Source organism: Chrysochloris asiatica, unplaced genomic scaffold (assembly GCF_000296735.1).
Source record: "Chrysochloris asiatica unplaced genomic scaffold, ChrAsi1.0 scaffold00059, whole genome shotgun sequence".
NCBI lineage: Eukaryota > Metazoa > Chordata > Mammalia > Afrosoricida > Chrysochloridae > Chrysochloris > Chrysochloris asiatica.
In genome coordinates this window covers 4,944,000-4,968,963 of record NW_006408577.1, presented here as the reverse complement: position 1 = coordinate 4,968,963, position 24,964 = coordinate 4,944,000, and the positions used below count along the sequence as shown (strand labels likewise).

The 24,964-nt window shown below is 37.3% G+C and overlaps 1 protein-coding gene across 1 annotated transcript in view; it reads left to right on the top strand.

Annotated features, from left to right (window-relative positions):
• Positions 1-12,596, top strand: part of FRZB (frizzled-related protein) — a 52,018-nt gene extending 39,422 nt beyond the window's left edge. The window contains exons 3-6 of the mRNA XM_006864026.1: positions 1,685-1,750; positions 7,468-7,672; positions 8,035-8,098; positions 12,189-12,596. Of these exons, the coding sequence (XP_006864088.1) occupies positions 1,685-1,750; positions 7,468-7,672; positions 8,035-8,098; positions 12,189-12,305 (452 nt within the window). The 3' untranslated portion in view covers positions 12,306-12,596. The remainder of the gene's footprint in view (positions 1-1,684; positions 1,751-7,467; positions 7,673-8,034; positions 8,099-12,188) is intronic.
• Positions 12,597-24,964: the final 12,368 nt, after the last annotated feature.

The following is a 24,964-nucleotide window of genomic DNA, read 5'->3' as shown; positions in this document are numbered from 1 at the left end:
CTATATATATATAATATATATATATAAAACATATTTTGAGATAATTCAAATTTATTGTGTAGAAAGTAGTTTTGCTCACTAAATGCTTAAAAAACATGGAAATTCTATTTTCAAAATATGTGCACAGTAATTTCTAAATAAGCATAACAATATCATGTACAATCCCAGTTACTCTACCTAGAAAAGGGGTTTGAAAGTCCTCTTTTTTAAGACTTGCATTAATATCACAGGATTTCAAGTCAGAGAAAGATGTGTTCAGATCTTTGAATGACCAATTATTGTCTGGGCAGGCCATTTAGCCCCTCTGAGTGTCATCAGTAGACCTTTCGTTGGTGTTAATTGCCTTTGAATTGTTCTGACTCAATCATACTCCATGGACACCCGATACAGGGTTAAGCTGTATCGGGTATCCACGGAGTAGCTGGTGGGTTTGAACCACCAATCTTGTAGTTAGTTGTTGCTGTTGTTGATTGCTGTTGAGTCAGTTCCAACTCCTAGTAATGCTGTAGAGGGTTTCTGAGGAGCGCTCGAGCCTCTGAGTTTGCTATTCAAACCAACTTTGCAGTCCAGTACAAGCACCACACCAGGACTCTAGTGCTTATGCTATGGTGCCACACAAGGACTCCCATAGTAGACTAGGGTGGTAAGAATATCTGCTTGTGTTATTGAGTTGCTTTAAGATCCATGAGCTAATAATTGGAGGAGTACTATGTGTCTGTAAAACATATATGTTATGTGCCTTTGAGTCAGTTCCGACAGCAGCGAACATGTATAGGGTTTCTGAGGAGCTTCTGGTGGGCTTGAACCGCTGATTTTGTAGTTCAAACTGACTTTGAAGTCCAGTGCAGTAACCCACAGCACAACATATATTAATGGGGAAATGGAATTAAAAGATAATGTAATTTTCCCATAAACTCTTTGAATCCCTTTCTCATATAAAGGTTAAGTGGTACTCCCCAGGGCTAAACCTGAGCATAAACAGGAAATTGATTCTACTCCCATATGAACTAAGCATACATCTATCAGGATTTAGGGGTCACACTCTTATGTATGGTTGTCTTTGTTATGGAGTGTTGCTATAATAGAAATAGCACGAGTGTCATTAACAAACAGCAGTGTATTTTCTGACTGTCAGGAGGCTACAAGTCTGAATTCAGGGTGTTGGTCCATGGCTGCCTTTCTCCGTGGACTGTGAAAGAAGGTTCTTGGCTCTTCTGAGCTTCTGTTCTGATGTGGCTTGACATCTATCTTTGCTTTATTTTTGCCTGCATACTTGCTTGTTTGTGCTTTATCAAGAGATTGATTTAAGATACATCCTATACTAATACTGCCTCACATAACAAAGAAAATCCATTCCCAAATGGGATTATAATCACAGGTGTAAGGATTAGGATTTGCAATACATATTTTTGGAAAATACACTTTAAATCACAACATTGATGAAAAATGTTCCCTCAGGATTTGGATGTTCTGAGGGAAGATGGGAATTTAACAGCATACTGATACTGAATGAAACCAAACCCATTTTCGTGAAGTTGTTTCAATTTATAGCAATTTATACAGACACATATAATTTCTAAGAACCTACTGACTACCAAATTCTGATCTAGTCTTAACAAACTAATGTGCATAAAAAAAAAGAAACTTAAAATTCTACTTAAAGTTAAAATATTGTATTTTTCAGAACGCTGCAAATGTAAGCCTATTAGAGCTACACAGAAGACCTATTTCCGGAACAATTACAACTATGGTAAGGATATCTGCAAGGAAGACCTAGAAACTGCTGCGTAAGAAATCCGTGTATGTTTGTGTGTACGTGTAAACAAGTACAGCAGTTTAAAAATAAGTATTAAAAACAAACACAACTTTTGGGAGCATAGTCCCTTTGCCAAAACAATTAAAATGTCTCATGTGGATAAAATTCTGAGTAAATGTTTGATTTTAAAGCATATTAAACTAGCTGCCTTTGAGTTGATTCTAACTGATGATGAGCTCATGTGTGTCAAAGTAGAATGGTGCTCAATTAGATTTTTTGGTGTGTGTGTTTCAACAAAACCACTTTTTTGTGTGTAATTATCATATCTAATGTGGAATTCACATTCAGATTTTAACAATTATTGTCATGTTCTGCATAGCCAGTCCTCCTCCCCCAAATCCTTTCTGCAGAATGTTATATTTAGTTGTCATGTCTGTTTAATCTCCTTTAATCTGGAACAGAGCTTTGGCTTTTTAAAAATCTTTTATGACTTTGACATCTTTGAAGAAGACAGGCCAGTTTTGTAGACTATCCCACAATTTGAGCTGGCCTATTTCTTCACTTTTTAGATGTAGATCATACATACCATTTTGGGTGAGGAGCTATGTGAATGATGTGTCCTTCATGTATGACATTAGAAATTGTATGATGCCTGTTGCTCCTGTTGGTAATGTTGACTTGGATTACTTGGTTAAAGATCAGTTGGTGTCCAACCAATTTTCCCTTCATGAAGCTTCATTTTCCCTTTAAAAATAGCTTCTTCATAGATGTGGAGAAACAGTAGCTCCAATGAGCTTTTAATGGCTGGTTTTTGGAAGCAGATTAGCTGGTCTTTTTTTTTTTTTTAGGTGTCTCTGCGTCAATTTGAATCTCCATTGTTTGGAGTGAAGTAATAGTTTGCACTACCCAGAAAATTTAAAACATATTAGGTAGCATTCACAGTACCTTAGAACCATCCAAGAAAGTACACAGGGATGAATTTCAAAATAGGTGAGACTCTTTTCTATCTGAAGGCTGAGAATTTGAGTTCGTGTGTGTGGAGTTTCAGGTTGTATTTTAACTTTGGCTACATAAAGATAAATAGAAGAGCACTTTGATGCATTGTTGTTGTTGTTAGGTGCTACTGAATTGGTTCCAACTCATAGCAACCATATGCACAAAAGAATGAAATGCCGCCTGGTCCTGCCCAGTCCTCACAATCATTGTTCTGTTTGAGCCCATGGCTACTGCCCCATGCCAGCCCATCTCACTGAGGGTCTTCCTCTATTCCCTGACACTCTAATTTCCCAAGCATGCTGTCCTACTCTCCTGATTTTATGTCCAGAGTCAGAGAGATGAAGTCTCACCATCCTGGCTTCCAAGGAGCTTTCTGACTGTGCTTCTTCCAACACAGAGTCTTCTGACAGTCCATGGTACTTTTCATATTCTTCTCCACCACCTTCCTCAGAAATGGTTGAATGAACCAATTTTGTTTTTTTCCCCATCATTATACCCATGGAAAGCATTGACAGAGCTAGAAAGTAACACTGAAAAGAAGTAGTTGCTAGATACTTCTATAATATATTTATATTTTGGTAGCGTAGTGGTTATAAGTCAGACTGCTAATCGCACAGTCAGCAGTTCGAAACTACCAGTGGTTCGATGGGAGGAAGATGAGGTTTTCTGTTCCTGTAAAGATTTACAGCCTTGGAAACCCTATACAGCATTGCTATGAGTCAGAACCAACTCCACAGCACACCACCAGCACCAGCACCAGCAACTATAATATTTCTTTAGTTAGCTAAGTCTAGAAATGTGGCATTCTGATAAACTAAATATTAATTGAATGGCTACAAATCCAAATGTAGCTGCCAAACTCAATGGTAAGAGAACAAAGCCTGCCAATTCTGTGCAAGGAACTGCGCTCCATCTTAACACTGTGAGATATGATATTATTCTGATTTTGTCAGTGATTATTGAGTAAAGTTGTCCTTTCAGTTATATTTAGAATGTACAATTGGATATTGGTGTGCTTCTTACTCAATTACCTTCATATTTAGAAGAATCAATTGATAGAGTTTCCAGTTGATAAGTAAGGGAAAAATCAATATTTATTGTACTCCAGCATCTATGGTGTAGGATAAGCACTGGACTGCTAACCTTAAGGTTGACGGCTCCTTGAAAACTCGATACAGAGTTGCTATAAGTTGGAATCAACTCAACGGCACTTAACAACAACAACAATATGAATTAATAAAGATCATAAAAAGACTTATGATGCAGAATCGATGAATAAACTTGGCAATTAAATAGATTTTAAAGTGAACTTTTCACTATTAACCTGTACTTAATTATTACGTTTATAAGCCCTGTTTTAGAGAATGTTGGGCATCGAGAGAATATTTATTTCTACTTTTATACTTTATGGAAATCAGAAGGAAAGAAATAGGTAAACCCTCTGGAAGTATGTATTAAAAAACTATATAAAATTCTCAGTTTAAAATTAAACCTCTTTAAAAATAAGTTTTTAAATGCACCAAGTTTTTCTCCAATGGAATGAATTATTACTATTATGATTTTGCTAACTACTTTAAGAGCAGCCTCCTTTGTCTTAGTCAATGATGGATGAATCCTCCAAGGTTGAAAGGTTATGTTGATAGAAGAATCCAAATGCCTGACTTCTTTTTTGAGGACCTGTTCCTTTACAAACTAATGTGGAAACCTTTAAGGGTCTTAATTTTTAGGAGTTTAGTTTTCTAAGATTGAAAAACGCTATATGGATTTAAGTATAGTTATACTAGAACCAAAAGTACAAATAAGAAAAAAATAAATCAGGGAAACTTAGTTGAGTTAGTATTTATTTTATGTGTCTTTACTTATTAGTTTTTATTTATCCAACATCCTTAGTGCTGAAATAGTTGGTGCTGCTACTGCGGTAAAAATTGAAATACTAGTGGTTAGACGTCATGGAAAGGGAAGATCTTAAAGAGAGGAGCTGAATGAATGTAATAAAATAATATAGGGTACAGATTACATTAGAGGAAAAGAGAGTTTATTTCTCCTACTGGAACTGACTCCACAGCACATAACCACAACTCACAGTTGTTGAACAACTCGACAGCACTTAACAACAAGTCAATTGGTAGCCATGGTGCTCACAACTTAAGGATTTTAATTTGTTTGAAACTTTCATTTTATTTGGGGAAAGCAGGAACTAAAATAATTAATTAGAAGAAAAATATTTAAAAAGAAAATGGATGTTTCTTTCCAAAATGTGTTGATTTTTCTTTCTTACCATATCTCTGCTTGTGTCTATCAAGAAATCAAAGAGAAAATGAGAGCAAATGATAATTCAGATAGATTCGTACACCCCCAAATGCAAAAAACAATATGCTGATTCATTCAGTCAAAATTCTGGAGTTTTAGCAAAATTACTTGAATAATAAAATAGGTCTTGTAGAGAGATATTTATTTTGGAGTTGGTACATGTGTTAAAAGTTTCTAATGAAAATAGTCACATTGGGTAAATAAATCATTAGTTTGAGAACATTACACAGTTCACTAATCTTTAGTATTTGTAGGATGCAATAAGACACAAAAAAATATCTCCTGGCTGGAGTTCTGAATATATCATCTGATTTTCCCTACTGGCATTTGGAAAAGAGCAATCTTAATTTTTGTTAAAATACAGACTAGAGAGAACTGTAATAGAAATGGATTCCTTGCCAATCTTGCCAAGCAGGAATGGCTAGACAGCTTGCTACAAGTTCTCAGGCAGATGAGTCTCTGAAACAAAAATAAGGTTTGGTGCTAAAGTATTTTTCTTAAAAAATTGAAAAAAATACACATTTTACTGAAAGTTTATTTATTTTATGAGAAAGTTTATGTGAAAGTTTACAGTGCCAATTTCACATTCAACACGTTATACACATTCTTGTCAGTGACATTAGTTGCAATCCCTCAATGCTAAAGTTTTTAGAATTAGTTAGTAACTTAATTTTTGTTTATATGTTATGTTGTTGTGTGCGATGAAGTCAGTCCTAACTCTTAGTGACCCTAGATAGGGTTTCTGAGACAGTAAATCTTTACAGGACCAGAAAGCCTCCTCTTTCTTCCATAGAGTGGCTGGTAGATTCGAACTGTTGGCCCTATCATTACCAGCCAATGCATAACCCACTCACTACACCATCAGGGCTCCCTGGTATGCTTACTGTTGGAATAGTAATGAGTCAATTTTGGATGAAGTTGGGAGATTGACAGAAGAATGGTTTATTAGCTAGCTTTATACTTTCATGGATTATTTTTCCCCATTCCTTTGTAGCTCAAAACCCCTAAAATATGTGGGAAAGGATCCAGGTGAAAATGGCTCTCAGGAAGTGGATTCTTTTGGGTAGCCATTATGGATATTGAAGTAAAGCCATTGGCTTCTCACTAATTACAGTTTTACTTCTCCGTAGCCTTTTCCAAACTCTTTTTTCTTTAAAAACAAAGCAAAACAAAAACATTTATCTGAAGTAGAAACCTAAAGAATTTGACTCTTCCTAAAGGAGAGAGATACAGAAAAGACACAAAACTGTAATTTTTTTCTTTAGACTCTGCCAGCTACTTTGGCTTTGCAAAGGATTGGTTTCTTTATTTTAAAGGTAGTTTGGCTACAGATTAAGAAGTCAGATGAATCTTGTAAGATAAATTGGACCCCAGAATTTCTGCTGCTGGTAGTAGTGGTGGTGTGCCATTGAGTCAGTTCCTACTCACAGTGACCCTGATGGATTTAAACTGCTGACCTTGTGGTTAGCAGCCCAACTTGTAACACACTATGCTACCAGAGAGTATCTACTTTAATATCTACTAAGAGAAGAGGTAGAATAATAAAATGGTTGTTTCAGAACATAGTCTGTCTGTAGCATGTATGTAGAAGGGATGTTGGTGTGCTTAACTTCAAAGCAAATGAAGGAAATAAAATCTAAGGGTGGCAACTGAACTGCTATCCACAAGGTTGGTGGTTCAAACCCAAAAGTCACTCCTTGGGAACCCTATACAGGGTTGTTATGAGTCAGAACCAACTCGATGGCACTTAATAACAGCAACAACAGTAAAACAAAGGAACAGTGCAACTGAGGGTTGAACAATGAGGTAAGATAAGGAAGATAAAAGGTCATAAAATTAATTTGAGAACACTATGAGACAGAATCACTTTATCACACTAAACAGTCCCTCAGAAAATATATGAGTAGACCTGATAAAAACATGCTGGCAAGAAAACAAAGCATTTTTGTTGTTAAGTACTGTTGAGTTTGTTCCTTTATAGGTTTCTGAGAAGCAGCTGGTAAGTTTGAACAGCTGAGCTTCTGGTTCGCAGTCCAGAGCGATGGTGAAGTTAACATAGTTTAAGTTCCTGTAGACAGAGATTGAAATTGGAGTAAAATGATTTCAGGATATTCACTTAACTTTTGATTACTTAAGTCTCTTCCAATGAGACACATGCCCACATATGTACACATACACACAAACATACACACTGCGGGAAGGGGGTGGCACTAAGCATTAAGGGGGCAGAGGTGTCATTCAGTACAGCCTAAGGCAAAATATCTGAGTGATTTTTCTCCTCTATTCACTGAACATCAGGTAGATAAGAATTGACAGGACAAAAGCCAACTTGTCTATTTTGTTTTCAAATGAGGCACCAAGTGTGTATCATATTACCATATAACCTTTATTGTCTTTTATCTCAGTCATTCGGGCAAAAGTTAAAGAGATAAAGACAAAGTGCCATGATGTGACTGCAGTAGTCGAAGTGAAGGAGATTCTGAAGGCTTCACTGGTAAACATTCCAAGAGACACTGTGAACCTTTATACCAGCTCTGGATGCCTGTGTCCTCCACTTAACGTTAATGAGGAATATGTCATCATGGGCTATGAAGATGAGGAACGTTCCAGGTAATTCACTCCTTAAGGATTTAGAAACATTTCTTTGCCTCTCTCACTGATTGCAATTCTTTCTAGAGATCTTTCCTTTGATATCTGTGTACCTTCTAGGGAATCATAAATGGGTTTTCAATGGATCCCACAATTTTATATATTGGATTCAAAAGTACATATATGCATTTTTTTCTGGGCGAGGATTCATAACTTTTATTTTATCCTGAAAGAGGCTTGTGACTTCCAAAAGGTAAAGAATCATACTCTAAAACTTTGCTTTCCCAGTCTTGATTATACAGATAAATTCTTGGCACCAATTCTTTGTATTTATCAGTGGTATGTCTTAACTTTCAAAAAGGATTGCTTCTTTAATTGTACAGATTACTCCTGGTGGAAGGTTCTATAGCTGAGAAATGGAAAGATCGACTTGGTAAAAAAGTTAAGGTAAGCTTCTATTTTATAACCAAAGTAATACACACACATACATATACACAAAATAGAAAACCAGCCATCTATCACTTAAATTTGATAGTTTCCCTTAACTGCATTGTTGTTGTTATGTGCCTTTGAGTTGGTTCTGACTCACAGTGACCCTGTGTAGGGTTTCCAAGGAGTGGCTAGTGAATTTGAACCACTGAGCTTGTGGTTCAAACTGACCTTTTGGTCCATTGCATTATCCTGTCAAAATCTGAAATAAATACGTTGAAAACTCTAAGGACTAAGTTTGTCTTTGATGTTTATTTGATTTAAGGAATAAATTTTTCAGCACTACGAGGTGTCTAGCTTCTCACAATGAAAAACCTAGAAGTAATCAGTCCAGTGCTGATAAGGGGGTCCCATGTTGCCATTAGGGCTCCAGGCTTCTTCTAGCATTTTACTCTGCCATTCTTAATGCTCACTCAGAAGTCACAAGATGGCAGCTAACCTCCAACATCTTGTCTCCATTTCAGGCAAAAAGAGAGGGTAAAGGGGTTCCTAGGTACCCCATCCAGTAACTTTTGCTTATATCTCTTTGATCAGAATTGGATCACATGTCCATTTCTAACTGCCAGAAGCTGAGAAATGCAGTTATTTAACTGAGCATATTGCTGTGGGCTAATGAGTCAGACTGCAAAGTCATTTGAAGTACAGGGTCAGTGGTTCAAGCTCACCAGCTGCTCCTTGGAAACCCTATACAGGGTCGCAATTGACTCAACAGCACTTAATAACAATAACAAAGTGCTTCACTTAATAAAATGACATTTATTCAAAGTCAAAGAAAAAAAACACACAAGTTACACTGGAGTAAATTCTGAATTGTGGTGACCCCATGTGTGTCAGAGAAGAACAGCACTTCATGGGCTTTTTGAGGCTGATATTTCAGAAGTAGTTCACCATGTCTTTCTTCCGAGGTGCTTCAGTATAAACACGAACCTCCAATCTATAGGTTAGCAATCAAACACGCTAGAAGTTTATACCACCAATGGACTCCATGGGTCAAACAAAGGGAGAGTAAATGATAGGTAGGAAACGGCCAATGTCTGTCTAAATATAAGGCAGTTTCAACAAGTTCGTGAAAAATATCATTAACAGATAATGGAATTTTTCCATGAACTTTTTGCAGCCCACTCATACACAGACACCAATTCCTGTGCAACTGCACTCATCTGTATATAAGAAATTGTACCAAATAGGACCCTTAAAGCTGTAAGATAGCTTTACTTTTAAGCCGATGATGCTTAGATCTGGAGTGGAAACTTTTTTTTTTTCAATCACACAGTAAAATACTTTCTTATAAAGGGTTATATTTCTTCCTACTACCCTAACTGAATCTGCTTCAAAGAAAATAATGTGGGACAGTCTGTGTAAAGGGACAAGAAATCTAAAAGGCTGTGTGTGAAGCGGGGGTGGAATCTGTACCAAACATAAAACATCCTCTTTCTTCTGCAAGTTTCAAGGCTTGGGAAAATTTGCAGGGTAGGTTAAATACCCTTGGGCAGTTTATCATCTACATCTGGCACTTGACACAGAAGACACATTTGGATTTAAGTGACCTACAGAAATGTAGAAGGAATTGTTTTTCATGAAGAAATCACCCTCCAGCAAGTACTTTTAACCCATACCCCAGTATTTTTGTCAAAAGTGATAATGCATTTCATGTTCAGATTTCTGCAAGTTCTTTATTTATATCTCTTCAATAAGTTTGGTGGTTGTTAAAAGAAAAAAGTGTCTCTTAAGTGTGTTGGATTCTCTTACTGTCCTTTAAATTAGGTTTTCTACTTGCTAATGCAGCACAGGAAAGTGTTCTAAATTTCTGTACCAGTTGGGAGAGCTTTTAGCATCCCTGCTAAAAAGCATGCAATAAGGTTTGCTGCTATTCTTTTGGTACCAAAACAATATCATCATGTAAAGACCCAGAGCATATGACTTCATTTGTCCTATTTCTGAATCAGGGGAACATGTTCCCATTGCCTTCTACAGGGAATTCACAAAAGTTATTATTGGGAGGTTGTTTATATTACATCTGGATTTAACCATGCCCAAGGGAAGAAATGAACCAATAACTTAAAAAAATTTTATTCCATATCTAGATATTTAGGGCTAACCTGCTTAAGTTAAAAAAAAAAAAATGTCTCTTTGGGCTAGAATGATTGAGATCTATACTTAATGTAATGTTTTACTCAATTTGAGGATGCAAGCAAGAGTTTTATGGAATCCATTTAAAAAAAAAAAATGTTAAGACCTAATGACAATGCTGAGTGGTGGAGGTGGTGATATGCCATGGAGTCAGTTCTGACTCACAGCAACCCTGTACAGGTTTTCCGAGGCTATAAATCTTTATGGGAGCAGAAAGCCTCATCTTTCTCCCATAGAATAGCTGGTAGTTTCAAACTGCTGACCTTAAGGTTCACAGCCCAATTCGTAACCACTATGAATGCTGAGTAAATGGTTTAAATGCTTAAGTCTTTGTTAAGGTAGATTATTCAAGTTAAAATATTTGGGCTGTATTGGGGAGCTGATAATTACACTGTCTAACCTTTTTAGATATGAAAAACAATCACTTTTAAATTTCAGGACAAAAATGTACTAAATGAAGAAAGAATTGCTACTTCCAGTAATAGGAAAATCATAACAGTGGCTAATAGTTATTAATGTGCTAAATGCTTTATAAATTGTCATCAGCTAATTTTCAGAATACTCTTTTAAGTAGATTTTTTTTTAATGTCATTGTTGTAAATGATGAAAATAAGGACTAGTGAGTTGAAGAAACTTATAACATTGAAAGAGGAAGCTAGAATTTAAACTGAGCCATCGGATATTAGCTCCTTACTACTCTAAGTGAAGTCCTAGACTAGCAATGTAAGTATCACTGGGGAGCTTGTTAGGAATGAAATGGAGTCCTGGCATGGCAATTTGGATTAATGTGCTGAACTGCAAGGTCAGTTTGAACTGAAGGTCAAGCTTTACTCATTCCTTGGAAACCCTACACAAGGATGCTGTAAGTTGGAGCCATCTCTGTGGTACTTAACAACAAGAACGACTATAGTCTTGGGAATCCTGGTGTGGCACTGTAGGATAAGTACTGTACTGCTAACTGCAAAGTCGTTGTTTCAAACTCACCGGCTGCTTCTTGGGAACCCTGTACATGGCCCCTGTGTGTATGAGTTGAAACCGACTCAACAGCACTTACAAGCACAATAACAACAACTGTGGTCCTGTGTCTTATTCAGTAACTATGATACTCATAATATGCTGTTGTAAGCGCCACTGAGTCAGTTCAGACTCATAGCAACCCTGTATAGGGTTTCTGAGGAGTGAGTGGTGAGCTTGAATCGTGCTGACCTTGCAGTTCAAACCGAACTTGCTGTCCAGCGTATTAATCTACAGCACCACACCAGGACTCTACTCATAATATAAATTACTTTTAATCGATGATATTGTATGTCAACACTATTAACTGTTAATATGAAATGTTAGTAAGTTTGATCAGGGCTATCATGGTGGCTATGTTCTTTCTTTGTAAAGTTAGCATTGAGAGCAGAACCGTGCCTGATTTATTTGCTGTACTTAGAAGATGTCACATAGAAAAATATTTTCAACAGACATACCCATCAATACCCCCCAAATCTCCATTTTTTAAAGTTGCTCAATTCACACAGACTTTAAAAGGTTATGGTCTTTTGTGTCTTTAAAGAGGAAGATGAAGCATAATTCTTTTGAATTCTGTAAGTCTTGCATTTGCTGAGCATTTTTTGAAAACCAGGTAGTGTAGTTTCAGGAAAACCTCAGAGATATTAGTAGATACTTGTATCCCCCTTACTGAACTATATTATGGTAGGCCAATTTTACTTTGTGCTTTTAACATCAGAGAACTATATTTATGTAACATAGTTTTAGTTGTTGCCTTGGGATATGGATTTTATGCTTTAGGGACAAGTAGTAAAATGCTTTAGCAATCTGACTTTATGGTCTTATTCAGTTGTTCAGTAATACAGAAATGATGATAATCCTGTTGAGATATGCACGTGAGCATTTTCTGTTTTACATTTCACAGCGCTGGGATATGAAGCTCCGTCATCTTGGACTGAGTAAAAGTGATTCTAGCCATAGTGATTCCACTCAGAGTCAGAAGTCTGGCAGGAGCTCTAACCCTCGGCAGGCGCGCAACTAAATTTATAGAAGCAAAGAAAGTATGATCAGTGGACTTCCTATGAAGACTTGCATTTCTGGACAACAAAGAAAAATTGCACTATTGCACGTCATATTCTATAATTTACTACAAATTCATGTGCTAACTTATACTACTTCTATTTTCTCTCTTGTTTTCTGCTTTTCTTTCCTTCTCCCCTCCCCTCTTTGTGGTCTGGCTGCAGATACTTAAATAATTATATATTTTCTATTTCACTAATCATGGGAAAAACTGTACTTTTGCAATAATACTAATAATAAATTAAACATGCTGATATCAAGACCTCTCTTTGCTGGAGTTCCCAGATGCTGATTGACTGTTCTGATTGGCAATACAATAGTGGATGCAGAGATTTCTGATAAACACAGAAAACTAGATAAGCCGTAAAACATACACTGCTGATCTAATTACAGCTTCATTTTCCTCTGCCTTTGGGCATTTTCCTCCTACTTAGGATGTTTTAAATGTTTATGAAGGTAAAATGGCAGCTTGAAACCAAATGCCACATAGGCAAAGCAATCAAACACCAGGAAACATTTATGCTGAAATGACACACAAGATGATTTATTTACAAGATTGGCAGGAAGCAAAATAAATAATGTTAGGAATTGTAGAAACAACATTTTGCTTGATTGGGAAGCACAACTGAAACCAGTAGCCTGTTGGGGCTTTAACAGTAGCATATTAAAAAAAATTTTTTTTTTTGCAATATATTTGCTTTGCTCATGACTATATTAACTGACATTAGGGAAATGAATTATAACTAGACATCTGTCATTATCAGCATAGCTTCTTTTAATTTAAAAAAAAAAAAAAATTTTGATTTGTGCATTGACCAGGAAAAGAATGTCTGTATGTACATGAAACAGCATGTTATTTTTTAAAGGTATGTAGTTCTATAAGGTGTTATAGTTTGCAGGATGGTGAAATGTGCCAGCTTTTTTTCTTTTTTAAATATATGTATGTATTTGTGTACATATGTGTCTGTGCATTCTCACCCAAGGTGGACTGAATTACCAGGCTCATGTGCTGATGCTGGCCTGCACTTTATCCTTAGGTTTGTGCTGTTTAATCCTCAGCAAAATATATCTAGTAAAAGGAATTGTGATTGTTAGGAGAGAGGTTATTACGAAGTATGAATCAAATGCACATTCTTGTTACCCAAAGTGCAGCGTGATCTCCAGGGATCATGGGGAACCAATGATGCTTTTACTTGCTTCCTCCTGCAGGTTTTTTTTTTTAAAGCCTGTGCAAATCATTTGGAAGTCTCATTCCCTTCAACTTACATGTGTGATATTAGTAGAAACAAATTTCTAAGCTATGATATGCTAAAAATAAAACAATTATGAAGCAAAATGGTGCTGTGTTTCCTTTCACAAGGATAATTTTTCAAGGATGAAATTCATTCCTGGACAAGTTTCCTAAAAGGGTTAACGTTGTTGCTATTAGATGCCATCGAGTCGATTCCTGTGTACAACAGAATGAAACACTGCCCAGAGCTGTGCCTCCTCACAGTTGTTAACGTTTGTGCACATTGCTGCAACCACTGTGCCTGTCCGTCTCAATGAGGGATGGTAAATAGTAATCCATTTAAGTTTCTCTCAAAATTAAGAGAAGACTTGTTTTCTGACTGACCCCCAGCCCACAATAGTTTCCCTAGTCCCAGAAGAAAGCGATCTCACTTTTGGCCACATGCAGATTGTGTAGTCTTTTGGGTTACTGTACGGTTGCTCTCAGATAATTTTGCTGCTTATCATTTAGCCATTATTCTCAGAAGTCTAAGGCAGGGCCATCTTCCACTAGATGCATCTATTGCGGCCTTAAAAAGGTAAATTTGGGAGTCACACACAGAGGAATAATGGTGTGTCACACTGGAGGTACTGCACAGCAACAGCTCTTTGATAATTAAAAAAAAATTTTTTTTTCGTTTTGTTTTTTTCTGTTGTTGAGAATCTACACAGCAAAACACACACCAATCCAACAGTTTCTACCTGTGCAATACAGTGCCACTAACTCTGTAGTCTCTGAGTTGTGCAACCATTCTCATCTTCTTTTCTAAGCTGTTCCACCCGTGTTAAATGATCTTGTTGTTTGTTGTTGTTAAGTGCCGTTGAGTCAGTTCCGACCCATAGCGACCCTGTATAGGGTTTCCAAGGAGCAGCTGGTGAGCTTGAACCACCGACCTTTCAGTTCAAATGGCTTTGCTGTCTGGCACATTAACCCACAGCGCCACACCAGGACTCCTATTGCCCCCTCAAGTGCCTATGTAATTTCTGAGTTGACGTTGTCAATTTGATCCTGTATGGCTGTTGTTTTTAAGTGCCATAGACTCAGTTCCAACTCATAGTGATCCTGTATAGGGTTTCCAAGGAGGGGTTGGTGGATTTGAACTGCCAACCTTGCAGTTCAAACCGAACTTGTAGTCCAGTTCTTATCCTACAATGCCACACCAGGACTCAGTATAGTTAGATCTTAAGAGAGCCTAATGCTCAAGGCTGACACTGTTTATTATTTAAGCTAAACTTTTGTTTGGTTTTAAGAAGACTTAAGAGGATATCTTTGGTTTTAAGATGATCTCAAGTCAACAGTTTTGGTGGTTTATCCAGCCTCCATGGCTTCAGAAAACCTGGGTTTCATGAGCATTTGAAAATTTGTTCTATATTTCCTCCCTTTTGATCACAACTATTCTGTAGCATCTTTGATAAAAATGCTCAGTAATGGTAGCCAGGTACCATCCAGGATGTTCTGGTCTCATGGCAAAGGACACAGTTGTTCACGGAGGCAATTCCTATCACATTCCATATCCTCCTTCTATTTCTGGTTCTTCTCTTCCCTCTGTGACCTTAGGGGAATAGAGACCAATTTTTGTGTCTTGACTGGCAGCTTGCCAGATGTTAAGACTATAGACACTGTGCAATGAACTAGGAGATAGAGCAGAAGGACTAAAAATTTTATTAGGCCAATTGACAGGATGTTCCATGAAACCATGACCCTCAACCAAGGGATTTATGCCTCAACTGAGTTCCAAGTACAGAGGACTAGAGCTTGATGCCTCCCTCTGTGTGGTCTTTAATTTTTTTTAAGATTTAAAAAATATATATCTTAACTATGAAAATAGAGCAAGAATTGACTGTATGATATTTAAAGGGACTGGTATCTCAAATCCACAATATGTCAGCAACTCTTTTAAAGCACACATGTTGCTGTCTAGTCTATTCTAATTTGTGGCAACTCTGTAGGACATAGTAGAATTGCCGCATAAAGTTTCCAAGGTGTGGTATTGTAGGGTCAGTACTGGATTTTGAACCACAAAGTTGACAGTTCAAACCTACCAGCTGCTCCTCGGAAACCAAATACAGGGTAGCTATGAATCAGAACTGACTCAATGACATTTAACAACAACAATCTTTACAGAAGTTGACTGACCCATCTTTTTCCTGCACACTAAGAGCAATTTTAAATGATGAAATATTTTGGTGGACAATGAAAGTCACCGATGGTTGTAGCTCCTGAAGTTTGTTAAGTACCTAGTATGAATTCGTGTTAATGTTGTTAAGTGCCATTGAGTAGGTTCTGACTCAAGCGACCCTTATAAGGTTTCTGAGGAGCAGCTGGTAGGTTTGACTGCTAACCTTGTGGCTGGCAGTTCAGTGTTTATCCTAGTGTGCCACACCAGGACCCTGTCAAACATATAGGAGTGTTCAATAAGTATTAATTCCATTCCTCACACCCCTCTTTTTTTTTTTTTTTTCCTAATCATCACTATAAAGTAGAAAACTCTTTTCAAAAATTTTCCTTTAAACAGACTAACTCAGTGCTTGGCTCTCTTACAGTTTTTGTTGTAGTTGATCCTGACAATGGCCCTGTCAGATACAGATCATCCTGTTTGTTGTCATTCAGTAAACTGAAGCTCATGGTGGTTACATAATGTACCCCGGGTCTCACACTTGTAAGCAGAGGGAAGTCTGTGTCACATAGAGACTTCTATAAACCCATTGCTTTTGACCCATTTCTAACTCACAGCAACCTTATAGGACAGAGCACAACTGTTTTTAGCTTTTTATTGGAATTTGGGTGAAAGTTTTTGGAGCAAATTGGTTTTCCATTTACTAATTCATGCATATTATGTCTCTACGAATTTTACTAGCAGGTACTGACTTTCAAAGCAAATAAGATTTTAATATGCATACATCCTTGTTAGTAACCTTGAGATATATAACATTAATTTTAAAGTTTTGGGAACAATTTATTCACCTTCAGAATTTCAATTTTCTTATCCAAAAAAAAAAAAGTGCCAGATGAGTGCTGAATAATCTGGCAAAAATAAAAATCACAGCAAACTTGGGCTTTCTTATTCATGGATATGTGAGTCTTTTACTATGTCACATAGAGACTGTAATCTGATTCAGTGCCATATGTTGTACTGAGCAGTTGGGTGTGGGGTGGGACAGACCCATGTCTTTCCACATCTGTTATCTATTATTTAAGAAAGCAAGCACAAAAGTTACAATCACTGAGCATAAATAGCACTATTTAATGCCTTCTGCAAGAAATTATTTGCTATTACATTTCAACAAGTTAAATGACTAAAAAATAAATATTTCAAGTTTGGTGTTTACTTAGCATTATGAATTTTAATGTATTTTAAATACACACACGTGTTCAAGAAGATGGTAAGAAGGAGGTGAAGTGGAGATTTTTTAATACTGTGTTACTGAACTCAAGCTTTTGGAATTAAAAAATATAGTCCCCAGCTGTATTAACATTAGCAAAAGCAGTAAAGCCAGACCTTTTGATAATCATATCGTTTAACAGTAGTTAATGATATAAAACATTTGCGCTGTTACAACCTGATTCAATCCTTGAACGTCTGTGAAGTTGGTATTGTTATTCTCATTTTATACAAGAAAAAATTGAGGATTTAAACCTCGGTGTTGTATAGGTAACAAAGCATAGCCTGTTATTCTTTTTTCTCATGTTATTGGAGCTCTGGTGGTGCACAGGTTTAAGTTCTCAGCTGCTAACCTAAAGATCGACAGTTCAAACTGGCCAGTTGCTCTGCAGGAGAAAGATGCGGAATCTGCTTCCATAACGATTTCCAGCCATGGGAATCCTATGGAGCAGTTCCACTCTAAGAGGGTCACTCTGAGTCAGAACTGACTGGATCGCAGTGGCTTTCGTTTTGGTGGCTGTGAGTTGTTGTTGTTATGTGCTGTCGTCAGTTCTGACTCATAGCGAAACTGTACAGGTTTTCCCAGACTGTAAATCTTTATGGGAGCAGAAAGCCTCATCTTTCTCCCGCGGAACAGCTGGTACTTTCGAACTGCTGCCTTTGAGATTAGCAGCCCAATTCGTAACCACTATGCTACCAGAGCTCTTTGGTGGCTGTGAGAGGTAACTGCCAATAAAAAGGTGAAAAAGCATCCTGACCTCATAGAAAAAACATGGTGCCAGACATATGCCATTGTTGTTAAGTGCTGTTGAGTAGGTTCTGACTCATAGTGACCCTGCATAGAGTTTCCAAGGAATCACTAGTGGGTTTGAACCGTCGACCTAGTGGTTCTAACCAACCTTGCATTCCAGTGATTATCCTACAATGCCACATCATGCCAGACATATGGTGGCTACTAATATGTTTTGTTTTTTTTCTTTCAGCTGAGGTCGACCGGATGTCAAAAAATCTATATAATTTAGTCCCAAATCTGACCTAAAATACTGTCACATCAAGTCTTCAGTTTTCCTTGTCTGTCAAGATTTCAATGAACTGGTTTTTGTATAGAACAGGCAGGTAAATAAATAAATTTACAAATCATTTTGCATCCACAGTTTAAAGATATGTGACTATCAAGAGAATAAAAATGGTAATTTCTCATTGTTGCTGTTAAGTGCCATCAAGTTGGTCCCAACTCATAGTAAATTTGTATAGGGTAATCGAGGAGAGGCTGGTGAGTTTGAGCTGCCAACCTTGCAGTTCAAACCGACCTTGTGGTCGAGTAGTATTCAACAACATCAGGAGGAAAATTGAAATTAAAAGTTGGTGACATTACAAATAGAGTCAGAATGATGACTCTCCACTGAGAACTTGCATTTCTTGTTCTTAGATCATTCCCTTTAGCCCTGCTACCAACAAGGTGCTTCAGAATCTGGAAAGAAAACCACTTCCCCTTGCTTTTATTAATTATTTTCCTTATGACAGGGATTCAATGTGTTGTTGAAAGAACAATTAAGAATGTTGGACTTTGGGTAAAATGCTAGCATTCTCTATGTTTCTATTTCGAATGGTGGGTATTAAGAACTCGGGATGCCCCTGGCACTTCAGAACCTATTCCTCTACACTTTTGATATACTCCTGAACCTAGGTCTACATGTGGACAGTAGTCCTGGTCCAGGCCTCCTGGACGGTTTTTCAGGACAGTGCTGAGCCAGGCACCTAATGGACTGCTTGTGTCAGCTGTCATGAAGCATGGCAGCAGCATCACACGCCTCTTTGTTGTGTCCTGCTTACTAGTGGTCAACACTGTGCTCTCACTCACAGCTGCTTCTTCCCAGCCACACTGTTCATTGGTCTCACCGTGCGACTCTGCTGTCACAGCCGCTAACCCTGACCACCTCCACCCTCACTCCTGACCCTGGAGACTGGATGCCACCACCATGCCACTTCCTAGCCCTCTCTTCCCCTCAGCGGCCATGTAACAAGTGCCTTGTAAGAAAATCTGGGGAAGAGGGTGAATGAAGGGATAACCTCTGGGAGGCTTTAAAAGTGGTTTTAGATAAGAAAACTCCTTTCCTCTCCCTTAAAGTTGTTCCAGACTAAATAATTAGGAGAACATCAATATCTCGACCTGAGAAAAGACCTCCTCCCTGATGGAGGAGGGTTCTTGACTCGTCCTGCTGTGGATGACAGGTAAGTTTCTTTGCCTACTGTGGTCAGTCTAGCAGAACCTCTGATTCCATGTATGGTGCTGGCTGCCATGGTGCATGACTTCCCCTAAAGGATACTATCTCCAACTGCCAAACAGGAAGACCCCGTTACCACAGATTACATAACAATTTCCTCAGTCACTCTGCCAATTCCTGTTCCAACAGTACTTGGGGGACATACCTTCTGCTCTCTCTACTGTGCTGTTCCCCACACCCAGCTTTTTCCTAGAAACGCCATCTTGGGCCTTGACTCATCTCAGGAAATGTTGCACTTTGGCCCTGGTTTAAACGTACACTTCTGACCTCTCTGCTCACCCCAAAGACCCTCTAGAAGGCCACTCCTCCTTCTCAGGTCCCTATGAGGTACCATTTTTTTCCATTCTGAGTCCTGCCTCTGCCTAGCAGTGTTCCAGCTACTACTTGTGGGGATGTTCTGCAGAGTGACCTATGGCCAGGCACAGGGATACTTCGATAGCTCAATGTCTCTTAACTGCATAAACAATAATGCCTTACTAAAGCATTCTGGGATGTAGGATGGTTCCTACAGTTGGCAATAAAACTAAAACAAAAAACAACCAACCAACCAAATAAACTCAAGGAATTATTCCATGAAGAAGGAAAAGATGTGCCTCATGGAAGCTTGTCTATCCAAAAAGAAAGAATTTGGGACTGTTAACGAGGCTGACATAGAAATGAGAGAAAAATGCAGAAATTTCTACAAACCATAGGGATATATGGTCACTTTTCCAAACAGCTATATACCCATCCAACTAAAATTATGAAATGGGATTGATGTTACTATAGGCTTGGAACTTGAGAAAGTTTGGTACATCAAGGGTGGGCCAAAGGTGGTGTATGAGGCTCAAGATAGTTTTGAGATGTTAAATGTTCTGTGAGATAGGAAATAACCTTTTTCTTGTCTATACCCATAGCCCTTGAGTCAGATTCTGACTCATAGAAACTTTATAGGGTAGAGCACAACTACCTCAGGGTTTCCAAGGTTGTAATCCTTACAGAAGTAGATTGCCACATCTCTCTTGTGGAGTGACCATTGGATTTGAACAATTGACCTTTCTATTAGCAACCCAATGCTTAAGCACTACACTACCACAGCTTCTTTCTTGTTTATACTAATGCACGGCAAATAAAGCTAATAAAGAGAGAAATCAGGTTCACTCTGTCTTTATTTCTACATTATATTGGAGAACTGGTGAGATGCTATAGGATAAGCAGCCACAAGGTCAGTGGTTCAAACCCATCAATCACTCCTTGGAAACCCAATTCATGGTGGCTCTGAATCATAACTGACTTGATGGCACTTAACAACATCGAATGGTGATTCTGGAGGAATCATCGCTTTCAAGATACGGGATCCTTGTACTAACAATGAATAGACTTTGGTGTGAATAGGTAGAAATCAACAGCGGGAGAAACTGGGCAAAAGAAGAGATCAATCTCAACAAAATCCTCACGAAAAAACTCCCTATGACCCATATCTCAAGTGATATATTAAAGCTCTAAAAAGACCCATGAAGGAAACAGATTGTTTTTTTTAATGAACCAGAAAATATTACCCATATCCTGTCTATACATATTTATCTCTTTCACTTCTGAATGTTTTTCACTTACCCTGCTTCTCCTCATATTACTTGGCTAATAAAATCAAACACATGCCTGCAGTGAGTATATTCAGAGTTGCTAGAAAAACAAACATAAAGCAGATAAAAGAAACTGCTATTCTTTAAATCTATTTATCAATATCTATGACGCTCCTCTCCATTTCTTAGATCACCAGTTCAGGCGGTCTTTCTTGTCTTTTATCAGGACAAAGAATTCACATTCTGAAGAGAACTTCTCTTGCACACATTCCAGAAGTCTGGAACACAGCCGCCCACGCTTTCCTCTGCCCTGAGGCACATGAGGGGGCTTCAATAAATTCATGGAAAAATGGAATTGAAAGATAATAGAATTTTTTCAAGAATGTTTTGCAGCCTCCTCATAATTTGACACATTTTAGTCACTCAGAATGACCCCTTTGCCACACCTTGAAAAGAACTTTGTTGTTAAGATACTTTAGGTCAAATTCTCGCTTTGCATCTCACTGGCTGTTTACTCTTTGATTTCAAAAGAAGCATGAGAATCAAGTGAGCTGGTCTGGGCAGAGCCATGGTAAGTGCTCAGTAGGTTTCAAGATGATTACACCTTTGATTTCCAAGTACACTCTGTGAAGTACACAGTCCTCAACTGAGGGTCCAGTGAGTGACTTCCGAGAGATCCCACTCCCTTGTCTATTCTATTCAAGAAAAAGTGACTTCTGAGAGATCCCACTCCCTTGTCTATTCTTCCTTTTCCATCATAAGATGCCAGACACAAAAATCCCCTCAACTCATCCTCAAATGGAATAATAAAATTATTTTTCTTTTCCGCCACCAGCTAAATAGTAGAAAGTAGCATGATCAGGACTGGGTGAATACTCAATTAAAAAATTGAAAAAAAAAAATTACATAGCATTAGATCTTATACTATTTACATCATGAACACTAAGTTTTGGTTATTACAAATACTATGATTTATTTTGGAAATGAAAAATCAAATGTATTAAGATGGTACTCTAAGCAACCTAAACATATGGTGGTGGTGGTGGTGTGCCGGTGGAGTCGGTTCCAACTCATAGCAACCCTGCACAGCGTTTGCAAGGCTGTAAATCTTTATGTGAGTAGAAAGCCTCATCTTTCTCCCACAGAATAAATAGGTGGTAGTTTTGAACTGCTGACCTTCAGGTTAACAACCCGACTCATAACCAACCACTACACAAATGTCTTCATGCTGGTTCAGATTAATTTGTTTCATCCTCAAATTTTTAAGTGGAATCAAGTTTTTTAAATTTACTATTACTTGTTATAAATAATGGAATATTTCACATAAAAGACCAAAGCAAGTAAAACAATTTTCTCTTAATGTTACTTGTAAAAGCTTGGTTTCCCAAACATTGTATTGTTCATAATTTAGGTCAGTGAGGAGAGAACCACTTGGGAAGATATATGTTCTCAATAAGAGCTGATTTTTGTCAGAAGAGTTTCTTGGTGTTTTTCATTTCCTAGGGAGTTTCAGAAGCACCAAAATGACATTGAGAAAAAGTGTTTGTTTCAAAAGCGTAGGCTTGCATACTAAACTATTCCATGAGCGTTCTCAAAACAGAGGCAGATTTTACTGAATTTTGGGAAATAAAGACACGTAAGGGCTTGAACTAGTACTTGTTGGAACAACAGATGATAACCAACAAACCAGCTGAAAAAGAACAGTGTAATCCAGGGGTCAGCCCTGATCCAAAATAAGTCTTGCCTGGAATTTTACGGTTAGAGATTCAGTCTTTTGTGTCAAATATTGTTCTCTTCAGGGACATGATTTAAATGCAAGAATTTAAATTGAACCACTATTTCCTTAGTACTAATTACTTTATAAAGTAGCAGGGGCCCAAAGGGGCCCTAGGAGCTGTAGGAAAGAATTAGAAAAAGGTAGAATGAAAGGGGAGAAAGAGCCATGGAAGGGATGCCTCTACCACCCTCCTTTAAATAATTACTCATAGGCCCATTTGACCATACAAAAAATATATTCTGGTCCTGCAAAGGCTTGTCTTTTTTTTTTTTAAGGACTAAAGTCCTGAATAAATCTCATTTTATTTCACATATGTTCAACAAACACTTATTTTGTTGCAAGGTTCAGTGCTAGTATTTGAAGCTAGGAAGTAGAATAGGATAACCTAGTTAGAAAAATCCACAAAATATAATACAAAATGATAAAACCTACAATAGAAGCAAGAACAAAGGGCTTTCTTTGAAAAAGTCCCTCAAGCTGCTAGTTTCATTTCTCTCTTCCTGTCACTACCGTTTATTCCAGTTTGATATATTGAGATGTAACTTGAGTGTTAATTATGACCCGTTTTTAAAGCTCACATGTCAGTAATAGTGAAAACTTACAAATGTTGTTGGAAGTTTTTAAAAACCTCATTTACCCTTCACTGTTTCCTTAAAACTTACATTTAAATTGCTTTAAAAAAAAAAAATCTTAGGAAGCATGGCTCTGCATTCAAACACCCTTGTGTGTTTAACCCATTCACCAGAGACTTGATTTACAGCAGCCTTCCTTGCTTGATGAATCCCACATGCCCCATAATTTAAACATCTTAATGTGCCTCTCACACTGGAGTGCCTTTTTATTTGAATGCAGATTGATTCTGAAACTGCTCCCAGTCAGAAGTTTGTCTTTGATATACTTACTGTAACTTAGAATTGAATATGGTCACATTACGTTCCAATCTGTAGAGTATTGGATTGGTTCAATTGCAATCATAATTAACCAAACTCAGATCAATTTAGCCATAAAATATACACTTTAGTGGGCTGTTTAATCTGTCACAAATAAATGAATAGCACACATTCTGAGTTATTCAATAAATGGAATGCAGCTAGTTTATATAAATACACAAGAACCTTGAGAGTTCATTCCTGCATTTATGTAGGTCTTAATTTAATCTTTTGAGAACTTTAAAGAATTTTCAATGAGAGATAAGCTTTTTATAGCATTATAGACCGAGATGCAACCCCACAAATTCATCTAGTGCAGGTAAAACCAAATATAAACTATGTCAACCCGTGGCTTACCTATCACTGGAAAACATTCTATTTGGTAGATAATTCTAGAATTTAATAATAATTCCTGCTATTGGAAAGTTATACTGCAGGTTTTAATACAAAAAAATGTCAAATCACATGAAATAGTTAGCTATTAAAAAATTTTGTATTAACATGGAGAGGATTGTAACTATGGCAATGAAACAATATATGATAGGATGAATGTAAAGCTAATGGTCTCCCATGTAAACTATCACATAATTCACAATAAAACATTAAAAAAAAAAAAAAAGAGCAAAAGGGAACTTTGAGAAAAAAAAAGAAAGAAACAGCTGTTGAACGCATAAATAAAATAATATTTGAAGTCAAATAAATAAAGTTAAATGAAAGGGAAAAAGTTATGCATTAAAAAGGAAACAAACTAGTGTTTGACATTTTATATTTCCATACCAAATTTGAAAATATACAGTGAACATCACCTAAGTTTCAAGTACTAGTTTTCTATTTCAAACTCAGGAAAGGGTGAGCTAGCTCCAAATGTACTTGGATATAGGTATTCACCTTCAAGAGGGATTGGAGAAGCTACAGTGTCTCTTCTCAGTTCCCCTGTCAGACCATACTCTGAGGGGGTGGGGGGGTATATGTGCTGGAGAGATGAGATCAGGCTAACTAGCAACTTAGAACAGAGCTGGAAGTATAGGCTGTTACTCCTGGTCCCTCAGTGCATAATTTGACTGAGTCAAGACAAAGCCTCTACACTGGGTTATGTGAAAATATTAAACTGAAGAGTTTCATGTGGAATTATAGGATTCTTAGTATATGAATGTTGAGCGTTAAGTAGAATTACTACCAGAGAGCTGTAATTATCATAAAAAGTTGTGCTAGGAATACCTAGGAAGATATTTATTACTGTTATAATGAATATAGCTATGTATTTGCAAGTCTGCTAATGCTGACATCTCTTTGAAGGTGATATACAAGGATTATGGATTTAGGCAGAATTCTGCATCTTTTAATCCTACTGGAGAGGTCAGGAATAAATGAGGTATGTAAAATATGCACACTATTTTAATAAATCAGGCTTTAACT